The sequence below is a fragment of the Oculina patagonica genome, chromosome 1, assembly GCF_052425735.1.
Source record: "Oculina patagonica isolate OP01 chromosome 1, crgOcupat, whole genome shotgun sequence".
NCBI lineage: Eukaryota > Metazoa > Cnidaria > Anthozoa > Scleractinia > Oculinidae > Oculina > Oculina patagonica.
Window position 1 is genome coordinate 17,045,370 of NC_135758.1, and position 15,120 is coordinate 17,060,489.

Sequence of the window (15,120 nt, forward strand, 5' to 3'; positions counted from 1 at the left end):
CAAAACCGCCATCTTTGAAATCGAAAATATTCACTTGCTGGTGATTCGATCGCATTTTGGCTGTTTTTCCTTCTTGAAAAGAAGTGCATTACTCAATTTGTACCTCGCGTGAAGACAAACTCAAGTTTTAAAAGTCTCATCAACAACCTACTGGCTTTTTCTTACGATCAAGCCACTAATGGCGACGGAAACAGCCTTCAGACCTAGCGTGGATCAAGAAAATGCTCAAGCCTTGAATATCAAAGGAGGAAATGTATCAGGTATAAAATTAAAGTTACTTGTTGTGGGTTGCAAAAAACCATTGGGTGAAATACCGACAAGGTTCATTATATCTACATGTAAAACAACAGGGACTCACTTGACAATGTTGTTCATATTTGTTGTATTTGACTTCACACAGGTAGAAGTTTTGGTGCTGCAAAATCTTTCCAGTCAAACAATGCACCTTTAGCTACCCCACGACGTGCACTGGGAGATGTAAAAAACACTATTCAGCCTACTACTACAAAGGCCAAGAAGGGACTCGCATTAAAACCCAACAAGCTAGTAGGCAAGACGCCTACAACAACAAAGATATTTCAAGGTCGTACAGGGACCCCAGCAACTAAAGGACTGCCACTCTTACAACAAATAAGCTCTGCGGGTTTTAAACAGAGTAGCAAACAGAAGCAGGCATTAAATGTGAAGACTGCAGAGAAACAAAGAGTTAAAACAGAACAAGACCATTGTCAAAAAGAAGTGATGTATCCATTTACAGACAAAGGTACATTATTTAAAAATAAGAAAAACATACACTGTAGTGTGTAACAAACACAAGAGTAAGTTTGTGTGACCTATTAAGTTTGTGTGTTGACCAGACTTGTACAAGGACTTGAGTTATTCTAGACTTGCTCCAAGTAGCTCGTTGGATCGTAGGTACTGCAGGATACGGAAACGGAGGGTGTGCAAGGGCATAAAAACAAAATGGCGGAGAATCGTGGTGGAACAAGCGACTTGTCTCACCTGCAGCATGCCAATTCTGAAATGTTGCGTCACCAGTGGCTTTTTTCACCAGTGATGCCATCGAGATTATGCCAATCATATATTTGTGTGCGAGCTTACTGAGCGCGCTTTGCTCACCAACTTAACACGCTCTGCTCATGAGACACGCTGGCGTTTTTACCTCTCTAGTAGACTTGTTTCCCTTACATGGTCAGTTAAACCAGTTTTGGAACAAACATAACAAATGTCTTCTTTTGTGCTTGTCCCTTGACATCACCCTTAATCATGTTAATGGCACATGTCAACTGCACACAGCGCACAAAACTGACGTCAGCACGATAAAAAAGCCAACTCAATGCACACCAAATGATTCAATTTTTCGCGGCAAAAAAACGTCAGCTAGAATCGATTTCCTGCAAGTGACACAATTCACAGGTTCCGAGCCATTCCTTGATTGAGTGTGCTTCGTGCATCACACATGGACAAATAAATCCTGCGCGGTCACTCACATGGGATTTCAATGTAATCTTATTCAAGTAACTCTATAGACACAAAACGAGCGACTTGGGGCAAGTCTAGAGTTATTCCAACTCAACTGATTGCTTGCATCAAGCTACGTAGGTGTAGAGAAGTGACCATAAACTTGTTCAAATATATAATAATGTGTTTATATACACCCTTTAGTAAACACCAAGTCATCTTAATCTGGAATCACATGCATAAAAGAAAATTAAAACATCAGACCCATTTTCAAACTTTTTTCCTCCCACCCTAGTCCTTGCTTTGGTAGTTCAGTGATCAGGTGTCAGCAGTCCAGGAAATGTTCAGGAACTGTTTTATAGTCTACATGTATGTTTGTTTAGCTTAAACTTTTAGTATTGGCCTTCATTCATCAAGAAGAAGTAGTGAAGATAGGATAGATAGCAAGATAAACTGTAGCTAGGAATAAAAGGAACAAAATGGGATTAAGATAGGATCCTCAAAGATCTGACAAACATCATTGAAGATGCTTGAAGGGTTTTTACCAGGGTTAGTTAGTAAAATAATATTTTTACTCTTTTATTCCATCCAGAGGGCATCCTACCAAGATCAAACTATGTTTCAGCAATCTTGAAGAATGTTGGAGCTCTTTATTATGGCTGTCAGTTTAGACCTCAGTCTTGTACTGATTCAGATTCTGAATTCAATGCAGCAAACTTTGTCCACTTTGAAAATGAAAGAAGACCAACAAAAGGTATACAAGACCCATAAAACTCTTCTTTATAAACACCAGTATCTTATTTCTCCTATTTCTGTTTACTTTAATCTGTGTTCTCACCAACCGTTACATGATTGATATTGGTTATTAAATGCTGTCACTTGCATCTAAGTGTGAACACTCGCCACTGAAACATGATCTAATTGGGTATTACCGGTAAGCGTGGCATGATTCGTCATCAAATGTTGAAGCTTGGCAGACTGTAATTGCAACTTTTGTGCCAAAAGTTCAACACATTCTGCTTTTGAAATGGCGGAAAGATTTTTTCTGAAAAGTTGATCCTGAACTGTGTCAATATGCATTTGCAGGTTCACTTGAATCACTTCTAGTGTAAAGTTTCGCCTGCAAGCAGCCTCCCCTGTTTGGGTTGTGCATGAGTATCTAATGACACAAGGGGGATTGGGCCATTGCACAAGGCCTCACCCTATTCCCCTTTCTGGCTTGCTTTACTAACCAGCAACACTGTAACTTATAGGCTTTACTGGTCATGGCAATTTGAAATCCAAACATAAGATTTGTATAAAGCACATATCTTGAGAAAGCCAAGTAAAGGACTAAACCTGACCAAAATGGTTTTTGAATACAAGATGTTGAAGTCTGTCGTGGGTTTTCAGAATTGTGAACAAAGTAACTTGATGGGTATAGCATGTACCTGCCAGAATATAACATACCAGTATATCTGTTGTGGTTCAATTTTACCCTTGGTTCAATTTGTTTTATATGACAATACAACAGAACAAAGGAAAATACCAAATTGTACCAAGGATAAAATTGAACCACAACATATCCACTACTGAAAGTAATTTGAAGGTAATTATAAAACAATTCACTTTATGGGTTTTTTCTGCTTACAACAACTTTCTCTACTATCAATCTTTCTTACTATAATAGTTGAAAGAGAACCACTGAGGTTATTTATTAAAACTCTAACATGCATGTATCTTGATGTTTATAGATACTGTCTTTGATTCACTTCCATTTGAGGGAGAACTGGATTCATTAACTCAAGGCCTTGATACACTCAGCCTCCCAGATATAGAATTGCCACCTGTCGACATTGATACTCTGGGACTTGGTTTATTGTAGAAATAGAATATTTATACATAAGTTGTAAATTAATTCTATATTAGAACTTCGTAATTAGATTGTTCCTTTAGAATATATCATCTTCATGTGCTTGTGTTCTTTTTTGTACATTTTTGGAACATGTTGATTTTGTTGTTGTAGATCCCTAAATTTTTTACAGTGATGTGCTAACAAAATTATTTTCATTTGTCTTTACACTCAAGACTACATACTCTTTTAAATTCCATCAGCTAATTTTTTTCATACTTGTGAGATATCTTTGTTATATTTACTGAAACATTTACTGAATTTTGATCCAACCGGCTCTGTAGAAAATGAATTATGCTGTAAATAAATGTATATTTTGTTTTTGATGACTGTTTGAGTTCTCCTTATCATACATTTTCTTTGCAATGTAATTCATTCATGAAATGAATATATGAAATTTATATATTTGTACTGCGGATATACATTTTAAGCAAATGAAAGATCATCGCAGTAATGTACTCAACTTAAGGACCGTGCCTCCTATTGCTACTGCGCACTTATTCTGCGCATCACGCAATGCATCGATCACACTGGGCGTGCGCGCTTTTGATTAATTTGCTCGCTTAAAATGACGAATTCAACTACGCGACTAAGCGCGCGACTAAAAAGCAAGAAAGATTTCTCTGCGACGAAATCCAGTTTATGGACATATACTAAGCCAGGAACAGTGGAAAAGCAACATATCAGTAACCATTGATCGCTAACCACTGAAAAATGGCTTACATTAAAAGTTAAAAACAAATCGCTAAGCGCTAAAACGTAACCCGCAAACTGCTAACTACAAATAGCGTAGTGCACGCGCGAGATGCAAATATTCAACTCGCTAGGGAGGGGAAAGGAAAATGTAACAGACCCTTAAAGCGATTCCATAGAACCTGAAAACAACTGGTATAACTTTTAAAAACGCGTGGTGACCCCTACTTTTTATTTTATAAAATGAAAGTGGAAAGTCTATAGAGCACATGTTTATTTTTTCATTAAGTGAAAAAAAAAATTAGGCCAATTTTCTGGCCGCGCAAGTGAGAGCTGCTAGAGTCAAAAATAGCTCAAACGCAATTATTTTGTTAATAAAAACGTGGATCACGCAGTTCCGAAGACATTAGTTATTAGTTATTTTAAAGATTGTTATATTTAATGATGATTTTGTTCATGAAAAAACAATTTCAAACGGAATTTGCAAGGAAATTGTATTTAGTTTTACTTTATTTTAAAATGCTACGTCAGCACTTTTTTCCAGGTTTCAAACCTTATTATCTCGAAATTTTGCGTGGCTACCCCCAATTTTCTTTTTGAATTTTAGTAGCCCTTGGTAACATCTACATTTCTTGCATAGTCATCGGCCGGGCAAAAATACCTTGCCATTAGTAGGCACCGTCCTTAAGCAGTTGAGAAAAGCAAGCCTGAAAAAAATTCAGGCTTGAACGGGAATCGAACCCATGACCTCTGCGATACTAGTGCAGCGCTCTAACCAACTGAGCTATCAAGCCAACTGGGAGCTGGTCACTTGGGTTCGATTCCCGTTCAAGCCTGAATTTTTTTCAGGCTTGCTTTTCTCAACTGCTTAAGTTGAGTACATTACTGCGATGATCTTTCATTTGCTTAAAATGTAATTCATTCACTTATTTACAGTGGAATCCCGATTTTTTGAACCTCCAAGAGAAACACTTATCAGTTTGAGAAAAAGGGGTGTGAAATTAAGGATTGAATTGTAGAGTTCAAATGAGGCAACGGAATGACTTTTGGTTTGAGTTATCTGGAGGTTCAAGCAATTGAGGGTTCCAGAAATCCGGATTCCATTGTATCTAGAGCGGTTTTCGCTTGAGTGTTGAGTGTTGAAACCCTTAATTTTTGTTAGCTTTGGTTTTGCATTACTTCACTTTGTGACTGGTTTAAAAATCTTATGCCACTTTTTCAGCCAATCAAAACTTTCGCTTGCACATCACTGCCCCTGGGTCTCTGAGGATGTGTTTTCCTGGGCTTCGTGCTGGCTACATATATTTGCTTTGCGTTTTGATTGGTTCACTGGTTTGTCTATGGCCTTTGTGATTGGCCAAAGTACTGTTATTACTTTGCTTTTGGTTTTATGACACTCAATTGAAAATTTCTGTATTTGTATATTGTCTTAATAATTGTCTTTTTTTAGAAATTACAATTTAATGTCTTAAATGGTCTTCAATATTCACATTATAAAACGAAATAGGCCATCCCAATAAAATGTGTCGTTTCCCATCGCCCGACCGACCCATTTTTTTCGAAAAGTAAAAAAAAAAAAAAAAAATTTCAGATTCACTAGTTAAAGAAGCAAGTACTTCAATTTACAAGCACACGATCTTGTTTTATTAACAACGATTGGTATATGATGTCTTTGTCTTTAATAAATATCGATACTACGTTATTTAAAGACTGTTTAGACATTTGATAAGGAATAACGAACGAAAAGACCACGTTTTCGAGTTGACTTTTTAATCAGGCTTTCTTACTTAGCAGCCCGGCCTTCTCTGGAACCCAAGTGTTTTTTTTTTTTTTTTTTTTGCCCGACCGACCGACCCATCATCACAAAAGACGGGGCGATGGGAAACGAAACAATTTATTGGGATGGCCATACAAAAGAGTAAAAAGAAACAAAGAAAACCAAATAAGTGGACAATGGAGTCCAAGGACACAAGTTATTATTTATAGAACACATTCAGCCCGAAAATGAAAATTGTTCTTATATATAAAAAAAATGGCTGCCAGTTAGATAAGAATTACCTACTAGGAAACAGTACTGAGTATTAATGCCTAGGCCACCGTAGTTCATCATCTTTATGCAGTATTTATTTTTAGAAACAACTTTAAGAACACCTTACATTTGTAAGAACATTTTCAGCCTAATTTTACAGAAAACACCCGATATATAGCTAATCTTCCAAAACACGTTCTTTTATGCGGGTTTTATTTAACCCCGTTTTATCTAACTGGACAAAGAAACATGTACAACTATTATACGTCTGCAATGTTTGTCGTACTAACTTGAAAACCGAGGTTCACCATGAAGTGGGAAGCCGGACGTTGGACGGTTGGGAAGTCCGAAATAGGAAGTCATATTGCGACAGCGGTCACGGCGAGTTTCAGTTGATAGTTTGAGAATATTAACGGCATGCTAAAAGGAACACGTCACTAAAACCTTCTTCATAAAATGCCTTTATTTTGCTTTCATTTTGCTTTATTTGGCGCATTGTCTTCTTTGATCATAACATTGCTGATTCAAGGCGATTTTGGCGAGTTTATTCCCTCCCCCACGGCGTCCCATCTATGAGCGATATTGAACTCGCTAAGCAGAGTTAGCGCACAGACAGCAAGTAACACACCAACATTTTCACTACCACCCAAACTTTCGTCGAAAATTTTCTCGTTTTCCTGGTTCCTAAAACACATTAAGTACATTTCCCGTACAAATAATTTCGCCGTGACGTACGTAATATGATACCTATGCTTTTTTGCCGGGGTATATACACTGTACAGAACAGTCACCACCACCAAGGCAGGAAATTGCAGTAAAGCCGTCAAGTTCTTTCTGGTTTGTTTATCATAATAATCCCACAGTATAATAAAGCTATTGAAACTGGTGATCACGAGTTTCCCATTATTATATGGTCCATTGATAAATTCCTTGTCCAGCCTGTCACGCTAGACAAACCCGCCAAGTGATGACGCAGGGTTTGGCGGGAGTTTGAGCCAATAAGAACGCAACTTTTCAAATGACTGGTTTGAAACGGGTCAAACACGAGTGAAACGAGCTACGCTATATCCTGTTTATAAACACAAGTTTTACATGATCGTAGTAGAGTTGAACACGTCGCAGCGAAGGCTTTTAGAGACTAATTTTGCTTTATCTGCTCACTTTTCACAGTTCCCAACGCAGAAATGGCACCGGTAAGACTGATTTTCGATTACTGAATATTATTCGTGATGTTTTGAAAAACTGAAATGTATTAATTCAGTTTCATGTTGATTTCGTAGAAACGTGGTATTCTCGAAAGACTTGACGCAGGTGAAGTTGTTATTGGCGATGGCGGTTTCGTCTTTGCATTAGAGAAACGTGGCTACGTTCGAGCTGGTCCTTGGACGCCAGAAGTCAATGTAGAGTATCCATCGGCAGGTAAACTTTATAATCTGACTTAAATTTCTTGTGATACTCTTTCCTTAGTAAAAATTTTGAAACGTGACTTCACATTGTTTTGATCGACACTCATTGATCGCGCGTGAGGGCGGGTGATGGGTGTTGTACTGAAAATCGAGGCGTTTTTCCATATTGAGGAGCATAAGTTATGAGGATGCCATTATTTGTAGTTCAAACTTGTCTTACTTACTTTATAACCTTTTTTCACTCAATATTATCGCTGCAGATTGAAATGCGGAAAATACGGCCAAATTTCTAGCTGCGTTTATACAAATGGGATGACGACACGGCTTCTAAACGATCAAACTTTCTTGCCGAACCTAACCAGAATATACAGCTACACATTTGACTCCTTTTCTTGAAGTTCGATGGAAAAATCTAATTGAACTAAATGCCTTTCAAGTCTCGAGCAGTACAAAATATTCAACGCAAAAAATAGCTACTACGCAACAACTCGTGAAGTCGACTCCCAAATTAAGTGCGCAAACACTGTTGAAATGGTCCTGTAAAGAATTTAGCACAATACGATGCTTACGATTTGTGTCTAAAATCTACTGAAACTAGAGTAAAAGTTGAATTTTTACGCGACAAAAGATATGAGGTGACTGCCTACCGGTGTGCCTTCCAACAGGTCATCACTTCACCATTTGTTTCGAAAAACCGGTTGCTCCGGTCGGAATGTTAGTTCTTCCCGCGTTGAGAAAATTTCTACGAATCTACGAAGAAAGTCGTACGTGCATTCCGAGCAAATAGCGGAAGATCCGAATCCAACTTCCTTTTATTTTCTCGAAAAAGAAACAGTAGCGTTTCATAATTTTGTCAAAAATTATCAACAGCTTTTGTTAACGCACGTACATGATTAGAAAAAACATGGAGGTCAGCGCCCCTTCCCCGCCCCTTTTCTCGCTTAAAATATATTTTTCTTGGCATTTCTTGTAAAAGCCACCTTGACAACTCGAGACTGTGCAATGATCTAAAACATGGCAATTTTGCAATTTATTTTTCCTTGCTGAGGTTAGGGGTAAACCATTAGAAATCAAAGAAAAAAGAAGTGGGGCAGATTTAACAAATATGTGTGATGCAAAATTGTTCCAAAGAAATTCGAGCAAGCAGGTGATCAGCATAGAAGAAAACTTGGACCTCTGCATGTTTTATTATTCACCTGAGAAATTCTGTGGGGTAAAACAGTTCTTGCAGAGAATTATCTGGATAAAAATTAATTGTGCTGAAATTCACCCCCCCCCCCCCCCGCCTCTCCACACCTGATTTTGTATCGTTCCTCTGCCATTTGTTGTGATGTTTGTTATTAACCTCCAGTTGAATGGTTTCTAATCTATCTCGTCCTTCACCATAGTTAAAGAACTTCACAGAGAATTTCTGCGAGCTGGCTCTGATGTGATGCAAACATTCACATTTTATGCCAGTGATGACAAACTTGGTAATCGTGGAAACAAGGCAGCAGAGATTGGGGTGAGTCTAACATTATTCATTTTGACAGTTGTCTTAGTAAATTTTTAGGATTTTAGTTGTTCCCATTAAGGTAAACTGCACTTGTCTCCTGTGGGATGATTTTTGTTGTTGTTTTTTTCTTCTTGTGGTTAATCGTATTTGTAATATCTTTCTCTTGAATAGTGCAAAGCCATCAACCAGGCGGCATGTGACATTGCTTTTGAGGTAGCAAATGAAGGAGATGCTTTGGTTTGTGGAGGAGTATGCCAAACACCAACATATCTCAGTGGTCAAGGAAAAGAGGCTTGTCAGAAAGAATTTGATAAACAAATAGAAATCTTTCTCAAGAATGATGTGGACTTCTTACTTGCAGAAGTACGTTAGCACCATACATGTAACATTACTATGTGAATTCCTTTGATTACTGAATAGTATAGTCAGCAATATAGATTATTTTTACCAAATTGTTATTTTTAAAATAGAATCCATTCGTGAACTAGTATATAGTTAAGTCTTCTGTCCTTTTACTTTTTTTATATTTTTTTAATGTAAGTTTAATTTCTCGGTCTTGAACACAAAAAATTGTCAATCTATTATTGACTTGTCTGTGAGTGTGAAATTCTAATTGGCTGGAGAATATGCAATTTCTTTCTAGCTATATATAAGTATATTTAAGTGCAAGTGAGTGTTGCAGCTCATTTCTTTACTATGTATGTAACTAATTACCTCTGAAAATCCCCACTGGGGAAGTGGTAATCAAGTTTGAATGTAACTTATAAATTGTAAAATTGTTCTCAGTACTATGAACATGTGGAGGAAGCTGAATGGGCAGTGGAATCGTGTAAAGCCACGGGCAAACCTACTGCCGTTTCACTGTGCATTGGGCCTCAAGGAGATTTGCACGGCATTCCTACTGGGGAATGCGCAGTGCGCTTAGCTCATGCAGGTATAGCAATGATTCCAGAATAGTTTTCAACAAATTAAAACAGCACTGAATTGCAATGGTTGTCACAGTTAATGAATTAAATGAATGGTCATGTTTCTGAAAATTTTATATGCACTTTATATTTGCTCTAATTAAGGTACATCTATCAATTATTATTATTATTATTATCATCATCATTAAAAAGAACGGTATGACATTAGTTACTTTTATTACTGACATTATACCAAAAAAAATTTAAGTAAAATCCATTCTTTTGTACGTGTAACATTAAAACACAATATTTAAATGAAACAAACCATACCTTATAACTACATAGGCACTACATATACTTGTGTATAATATTCTGCACACCCTCTCATTTGAAATAAAAAACACTCTTTCTTGTGTCATGTCTTGACTCCTCAGTTAATACAGCAAATAATTTGATTTCTAGATCAACAAATAACTGTTTTATATTATTGTTTTATTTTCTAGGTGCAGATATAATTGGCATAAATTGTCACTTTGGCCCTGATGAATGCATTGAAGCATGCCGTTTGATGAAAGAAGCCCTTGATGCAGCCGGGATTAAAAAGCATTTGATGGTTCAACCTCTTGGATACTTTACCCCTGATGCTGGCAAACAGGGGTTCATTGATCTTCCAGAATTTCCTTTTGGTTAGTTCCTTCCAGTATTGATAGTAGAGTGGAACCCTGGTATAACATATATCCTTTCGTAACAAAGTTGCCATCATGAATTAAAAATAATGTATTCATCAGCCCAGCCAAAGTTACAGTAAATTGCATGGAACAGAACCTGATATAAAGAATAACAAGTACAATCCAAAAGCCCAATGAACAGACAATCTATCCTGAAAAAAAAGAAAAGATAAATGTCATCACACTGCTGAAGATGAATTCAAAACAGTTCAATTGACATAGAAGGCCTTTAATCCTTTTATTCCACTGTATAAGACTGCAAATTTTCTATCCACAGCATATTTTCGGTAAGAGTTTGCTTTAACAAGGGTCCACTGTTAAAACAACAAGCTGGCAAATTTAAGAAATTAAAGCAGTAACACAACTCGTTTTTAAGGGGTGTATGTTTTGATTCTTCTGTTGCATCAAGCAAAAGCTGTAGAAAAAGTAAAGAAAAAAAAACATAAATTTCACCAATTAAGTAGAATCTTGTTCCTTGCAGCTCTGGAGCCGAGACTCATGACTCGGTGGGATGCTCACAAGTTTGCCCGCGATGCTTACAATGCTGGAATCCGCTTCATTGGTGGCTGTTGTGGGATTGAACCTTACCACATCAGAGCTGTTGCAGAGGAGGTTAGCTGCCTTGACATTAATTCAGAAAATACCCTCAAAAGAAAAGAGTGTTGCATGAATGCTTTAGTTATGTAAAGATATGTGTACAAAGACTGTGTGATTCCATGTCATTTTTGATGTGGTAATTGAACATTTTCTCTGACTTTACCCCGCCGTACATGCATTAACAATTTTTATTATCTTGTTTTTATCTTAGTTGGCAAAGGAGAGAGGAAAGCTGCCAAAAGCAAGTGAAAAACATGGCCCTTGGGGAGAGGGGCTGAGGTTGCACACTAAGCCATGGGTTAGAGCCAGGTAATGAAAATGTAAAACTCGTGTAGAATACCAGTTTCTTCTCTGCATGGAGAATAAGGTTGATATATACTATTTCAGTATTTTAATTATGAATAACATTGAAAATAGTTTTCAGAATGTGCAGTTCCAGAAAATATCCATACCCACCCGAAGGAAAGGTCATTGCAAATTCCGAGGGGGTAGGGGGTCTGAAAAGCCAAAATTTTTAAAGGAAAGTAAGGAGCTTTAAGTTAACTGGAATTTCCAGAGGAACAATGTGCAATGAATTGTCCCATATCATTGCAAAAAATATTTCTTCGTAAAAAAAGTCACTGTTAAATATTATATGTACTTATAAAACAATTTTTGATTATAAGATTTTTCAAGAAACAAAATCAAAATACTAAACATTATCGTGATGTACTTACAGGGCACGCAGAGGTTATTGGGAGACCATCAATCCATCTAGTGGTCGACCATTCTTTTCTAGCATGTCAAAGCCAGACAACTGGGGTGTTACACAGGGAGATAAAGAATTAGTACAACACAAAGAGACCACCACTCAAGATGAGATGGAAGCCGTTATAAACCGCGCCACACACAAAGAGGAAGTTGTTAATGGAGCTAACTGAGATCTTGTCCCCGCCCTTGTAGTCATTGTAAATAGCTTGTAGAATTGCTGTATGATAATAATTATAGTTAACAAGAGTGTGACTTTGAGATTTTTTTATGGAAGCGTGTTTTTGTCAGTAATAAAGTGACTCCTGTCCAAGTTATACTTGGATTGCATTTTAATTATTATAATATTCTTTTAAAAATTGCGATTATATTAAAACAATTTTTCCAGGTGTTGGCTAGCATCCATTCACAGAGTTTTATTTTGTCAGAGAGAATGAAAAGTATTTTCACAAGTATTTTAATCAGGAAATATGGCTGAATAAATAGCAACAACTCATGATCCATTATGTTTCATCAGATCAGTAGTTGTTTGCTGAAAACCATTTCTGTGGAAGAAGAACAGACATTCCTTGCACTTGTTCTATTTATTTAATTTTATTGCAATTATTATAATTGGCAAGCCAGTTCTGTAAAGAGGTACAATATGAATGCTGTTGTTGCTCCTTTGGTTAACATATAATGGAATTTAAAAAATACACTTTGTAATATTGTAATCTTAAATGTAAAAAACAGTCATTAAAAGAATGGCATATTTGTGCTTTGCCAGGAAAATTGTGTCTAACTACCCTTGATAGTCTACATGTTAAAAACTGCATGAGTGATAAGACAGCTGCCTTAAACAGTCGAATCAATGCCCGTAGATCAATGGTATACAGCGTAACTGTTCCTTTTTCCTTAGTTTTGGAAATTAAAAAGTAAGAGAAGACTTAATTAATCACTCCAATAAAAATGGTTTTTCAGTGTACGTTTTTTATATGTACAGTAAAACTGTAGAGTCAGAGGTAATTTTCCAAAGCTAAATAGCTCTGAAAACAAATGACTGCTGGCCCAGGTAGCTGTTCTGAATAGCGGTAATTGCAGAAGCTAATTATTTTATAATCCCTCACCCGACCAAGCCCTTGCAGAAACAATGCTATGAGCTGTAAACAATTTAAGTTTACAGAAAGAATTCAAGTGTAAGTTAAAAGCAAGCAATATGCACCTATGAACCCGAGCTGAAAGGTGATTGCTGCTTACCCAGTTGGCAGCCCTTGCAAGGGCTTGGTAAGGACTCCTGTCAATTTAAGTACAGTCTGCATGCACAATTCCTTAAGGCAGATCCTCACAAATGTCTGGTAGCTGATAGTCTTCTGTGCAGACATTGGTTGTGTGTAACGTTTTTTCACCAAATGTAACAGAAATGAGTGATGAGCCTAGAGAACGGCTGCACAGAAAGGGTCTAGAAGCTAAAGCTCGAAGTGAGTTACTTAGTCTTGGTGTTGTGTAAAGTTCAGCAAGTGTCAGATTTTTCACAGTTCCACTGCCTCTGTATACACGAGCAGTACAGCTGGTATTCTCGATGATAAACCACATATCTTTTTATTGCCACTTTGACTCTAAAACCAATGTAAAATGTTTCCAAGCCTCATGAAATCCAAGCAATAATTTATGAGTGCATTCTTGCTAGTTAGTTAGGGACCAATAATTATTTAGACCACAGGGAGGGCTTGTGCAAATTGGGGGGGGGGGGGCAGTGATTTTTATGCAGAAAAAAGGGGGGCTGCACATAAATTTGTGCACGCTTATAAGGGAGGTTTAAGGGATAGAGTGGGTAAGAGGGGAGAGGGTCAGCAAAAATTGTGCTTCATAAAAGAGAAAGGTCAAGTCAAGAGAATTTCAATATAGCCTCTCTCTATTTGCAACAGCCCTTCCTTCTTTAATAACGACCAGTCCCTAAGTGTCACGCTAGGTCTTGTCAGCCACTTTATGGTCTAATAAATCACGTATTTAGGTACCATTTTTGCTCTGTTCTCCAACGATATTGTGATCAGTAGAGTTCTGATCATTTTCAAACTCCTGGCCATCATTAATTTCCATTTGTTGGACGTTCGTGGGTAACACCTCGGTTGATTCGGAGCTGTTTAGTCTTGTCAAGAACGCATCAAGTAGCCTTCTATTAAGATGATCTGTTTGCGTTATCTCTCTTGTTGGTGTCTGTTCCTTTGTGTCTGGGTTTTCTGTTCCACGAGTCTCTTGTTGAATTTTCTCTTCTGAATTTCCCTCGGTCTCCATGATCATAAGCAAGATGGCGGACAACGTAGCTTTGTAACCACGCTTTATCGCCTCGACCCAAGCCTCGCACGTTATTGCTACCCAAGTTGTTCCCAGTGCTACCAGTGCTACGCAATGCATCCGCCCCACGTTACAAGGGAGGCGCTGATAATCGAGTGAGCATAGCTTATGCGAGCTTTTATTGCCAGCTAGACTGCGAGCAGTCAGTTGTTGTTCCTAAAATCTTCTGCGGGAGTGGAAATGTTATAGTTATGCAAATGAGAAAACAAAAAACCGGGCCTTAGCGCTTCCCAGTCAAATCTGGCCAATCAAATGAATCGTATAAACAAAGCGATTTTAAAATTGGGACGCGGGTACGAGAATGAGGGTCATTGTGTTTGTGGCCATTTTCTTCCCATAACAAGCCATAAGCCACTTGTTCTTATACGGCTGACTCCACCTGGGGCACGAGAAACAACGGGCTCCAAAAAAATACTTTCTATGCTTTGAGCGCGAAATATGTACAGCAAAAAATACGAAGATTATTTGCGAAGGCTCCATGAAAACGTTTCCATAATGACTGCGCGCTAGAACGGAACGGACTTTGAGCTTTTTGACGTCATAAATTGGTGTTTCTGATGGCTTTGCGATCGAATTGCACGTGCTTTGTTATGTTACATTGCTTCCTTTTCTCAATGTCACTAGCATTTCACACGCTAAGAAATAAAAGATTATATCTTTCACATCTGAAAATTTGAAAATCCGAAACATTCCTATGACCTTCCGTTCCGCTCCTACTATTATAATTAATATTCTTATAAGTCACTTCGCAGCACTTAACTTGCTATCAGCAGCAGCAACTCCTAGTTCTATCCAATATTCTTACAATACGTAGTTCTGTAAATCTTGTGAAGGCCG

General features: G+C 37.6%; 2 protein-coding genes and 1 non-coding gene across 3 annotated transcripts; 2 read left to right on the forward strand and 1 right to left on the reverse strand.

Moving 5' to 3' along the window:
- Positions 1 to 14: 14 nt before the first annotated feature.
- Positions 15 to 3,678, forward strand: LOC144659412 (uncharacterized). The gene is made up of 4 exons (XM_078519835.1): positions 15 to 260; positions 401 to 763; positions 2,054 to 2,215; positions 3,195 to 3,678. The coding sequence occupies exons 1-4, from the start codon at positions 179 to 181 to the stop codon at positions 3,323 to 3,325; spliced, it is 738 nt and encodes a 245-aa protein (XP_078375961.1). The 5' UTR covers positions 15 to 178; the 3' UTR covers positions 3,326 to 3,678.
- Positions 3,679 to 4,765: 1,087 nt separating this feature from the next.
- Trnat-agu (transfer RNA threonine (anticodon AGU)) lies at positions 4,766 to 4,839 on the reverse strand. Its single transcript has one exon. It is a non-coding gene; the product is annotated as a tRNA-Thr (tRNA).
- A 2,267-nt stretch (positions 4,840 to 7,106) lies between these two features.
- LOC144659404 (betaine--homocysteine S-methyltransferase 1-like) lies at positions 7,107 to 12,723 on the forward strand. Its single transcript, XM_078519821.1, has 9 exons — positions 7,107 to 7,267; positions 7,355 to 7,493; positions 8,869 to 8,984; positions 9,147 to 9,338; positions 9,762 to 9,909; positions 10,384 to 10,566; positions 11,090 to 11,220; positions 11,417 to 11,514; positions 11,924 to 12,723. Exons 1-9 carry the CDS (start codon positions 7,259 to 7,261, stop codon positions 12,123 to 12,125), a joined length of 1,218 nt encoding a protein of 405 aa, XP_078375947.1. The 5' UTR covers positions 7,107 to 7,258; the 3' UTR covers positions 12,126 to 12,723.
- The last annotated feature ends 2,397 nt before the right edge of the window (positions 12,724 to 15,120 follow it).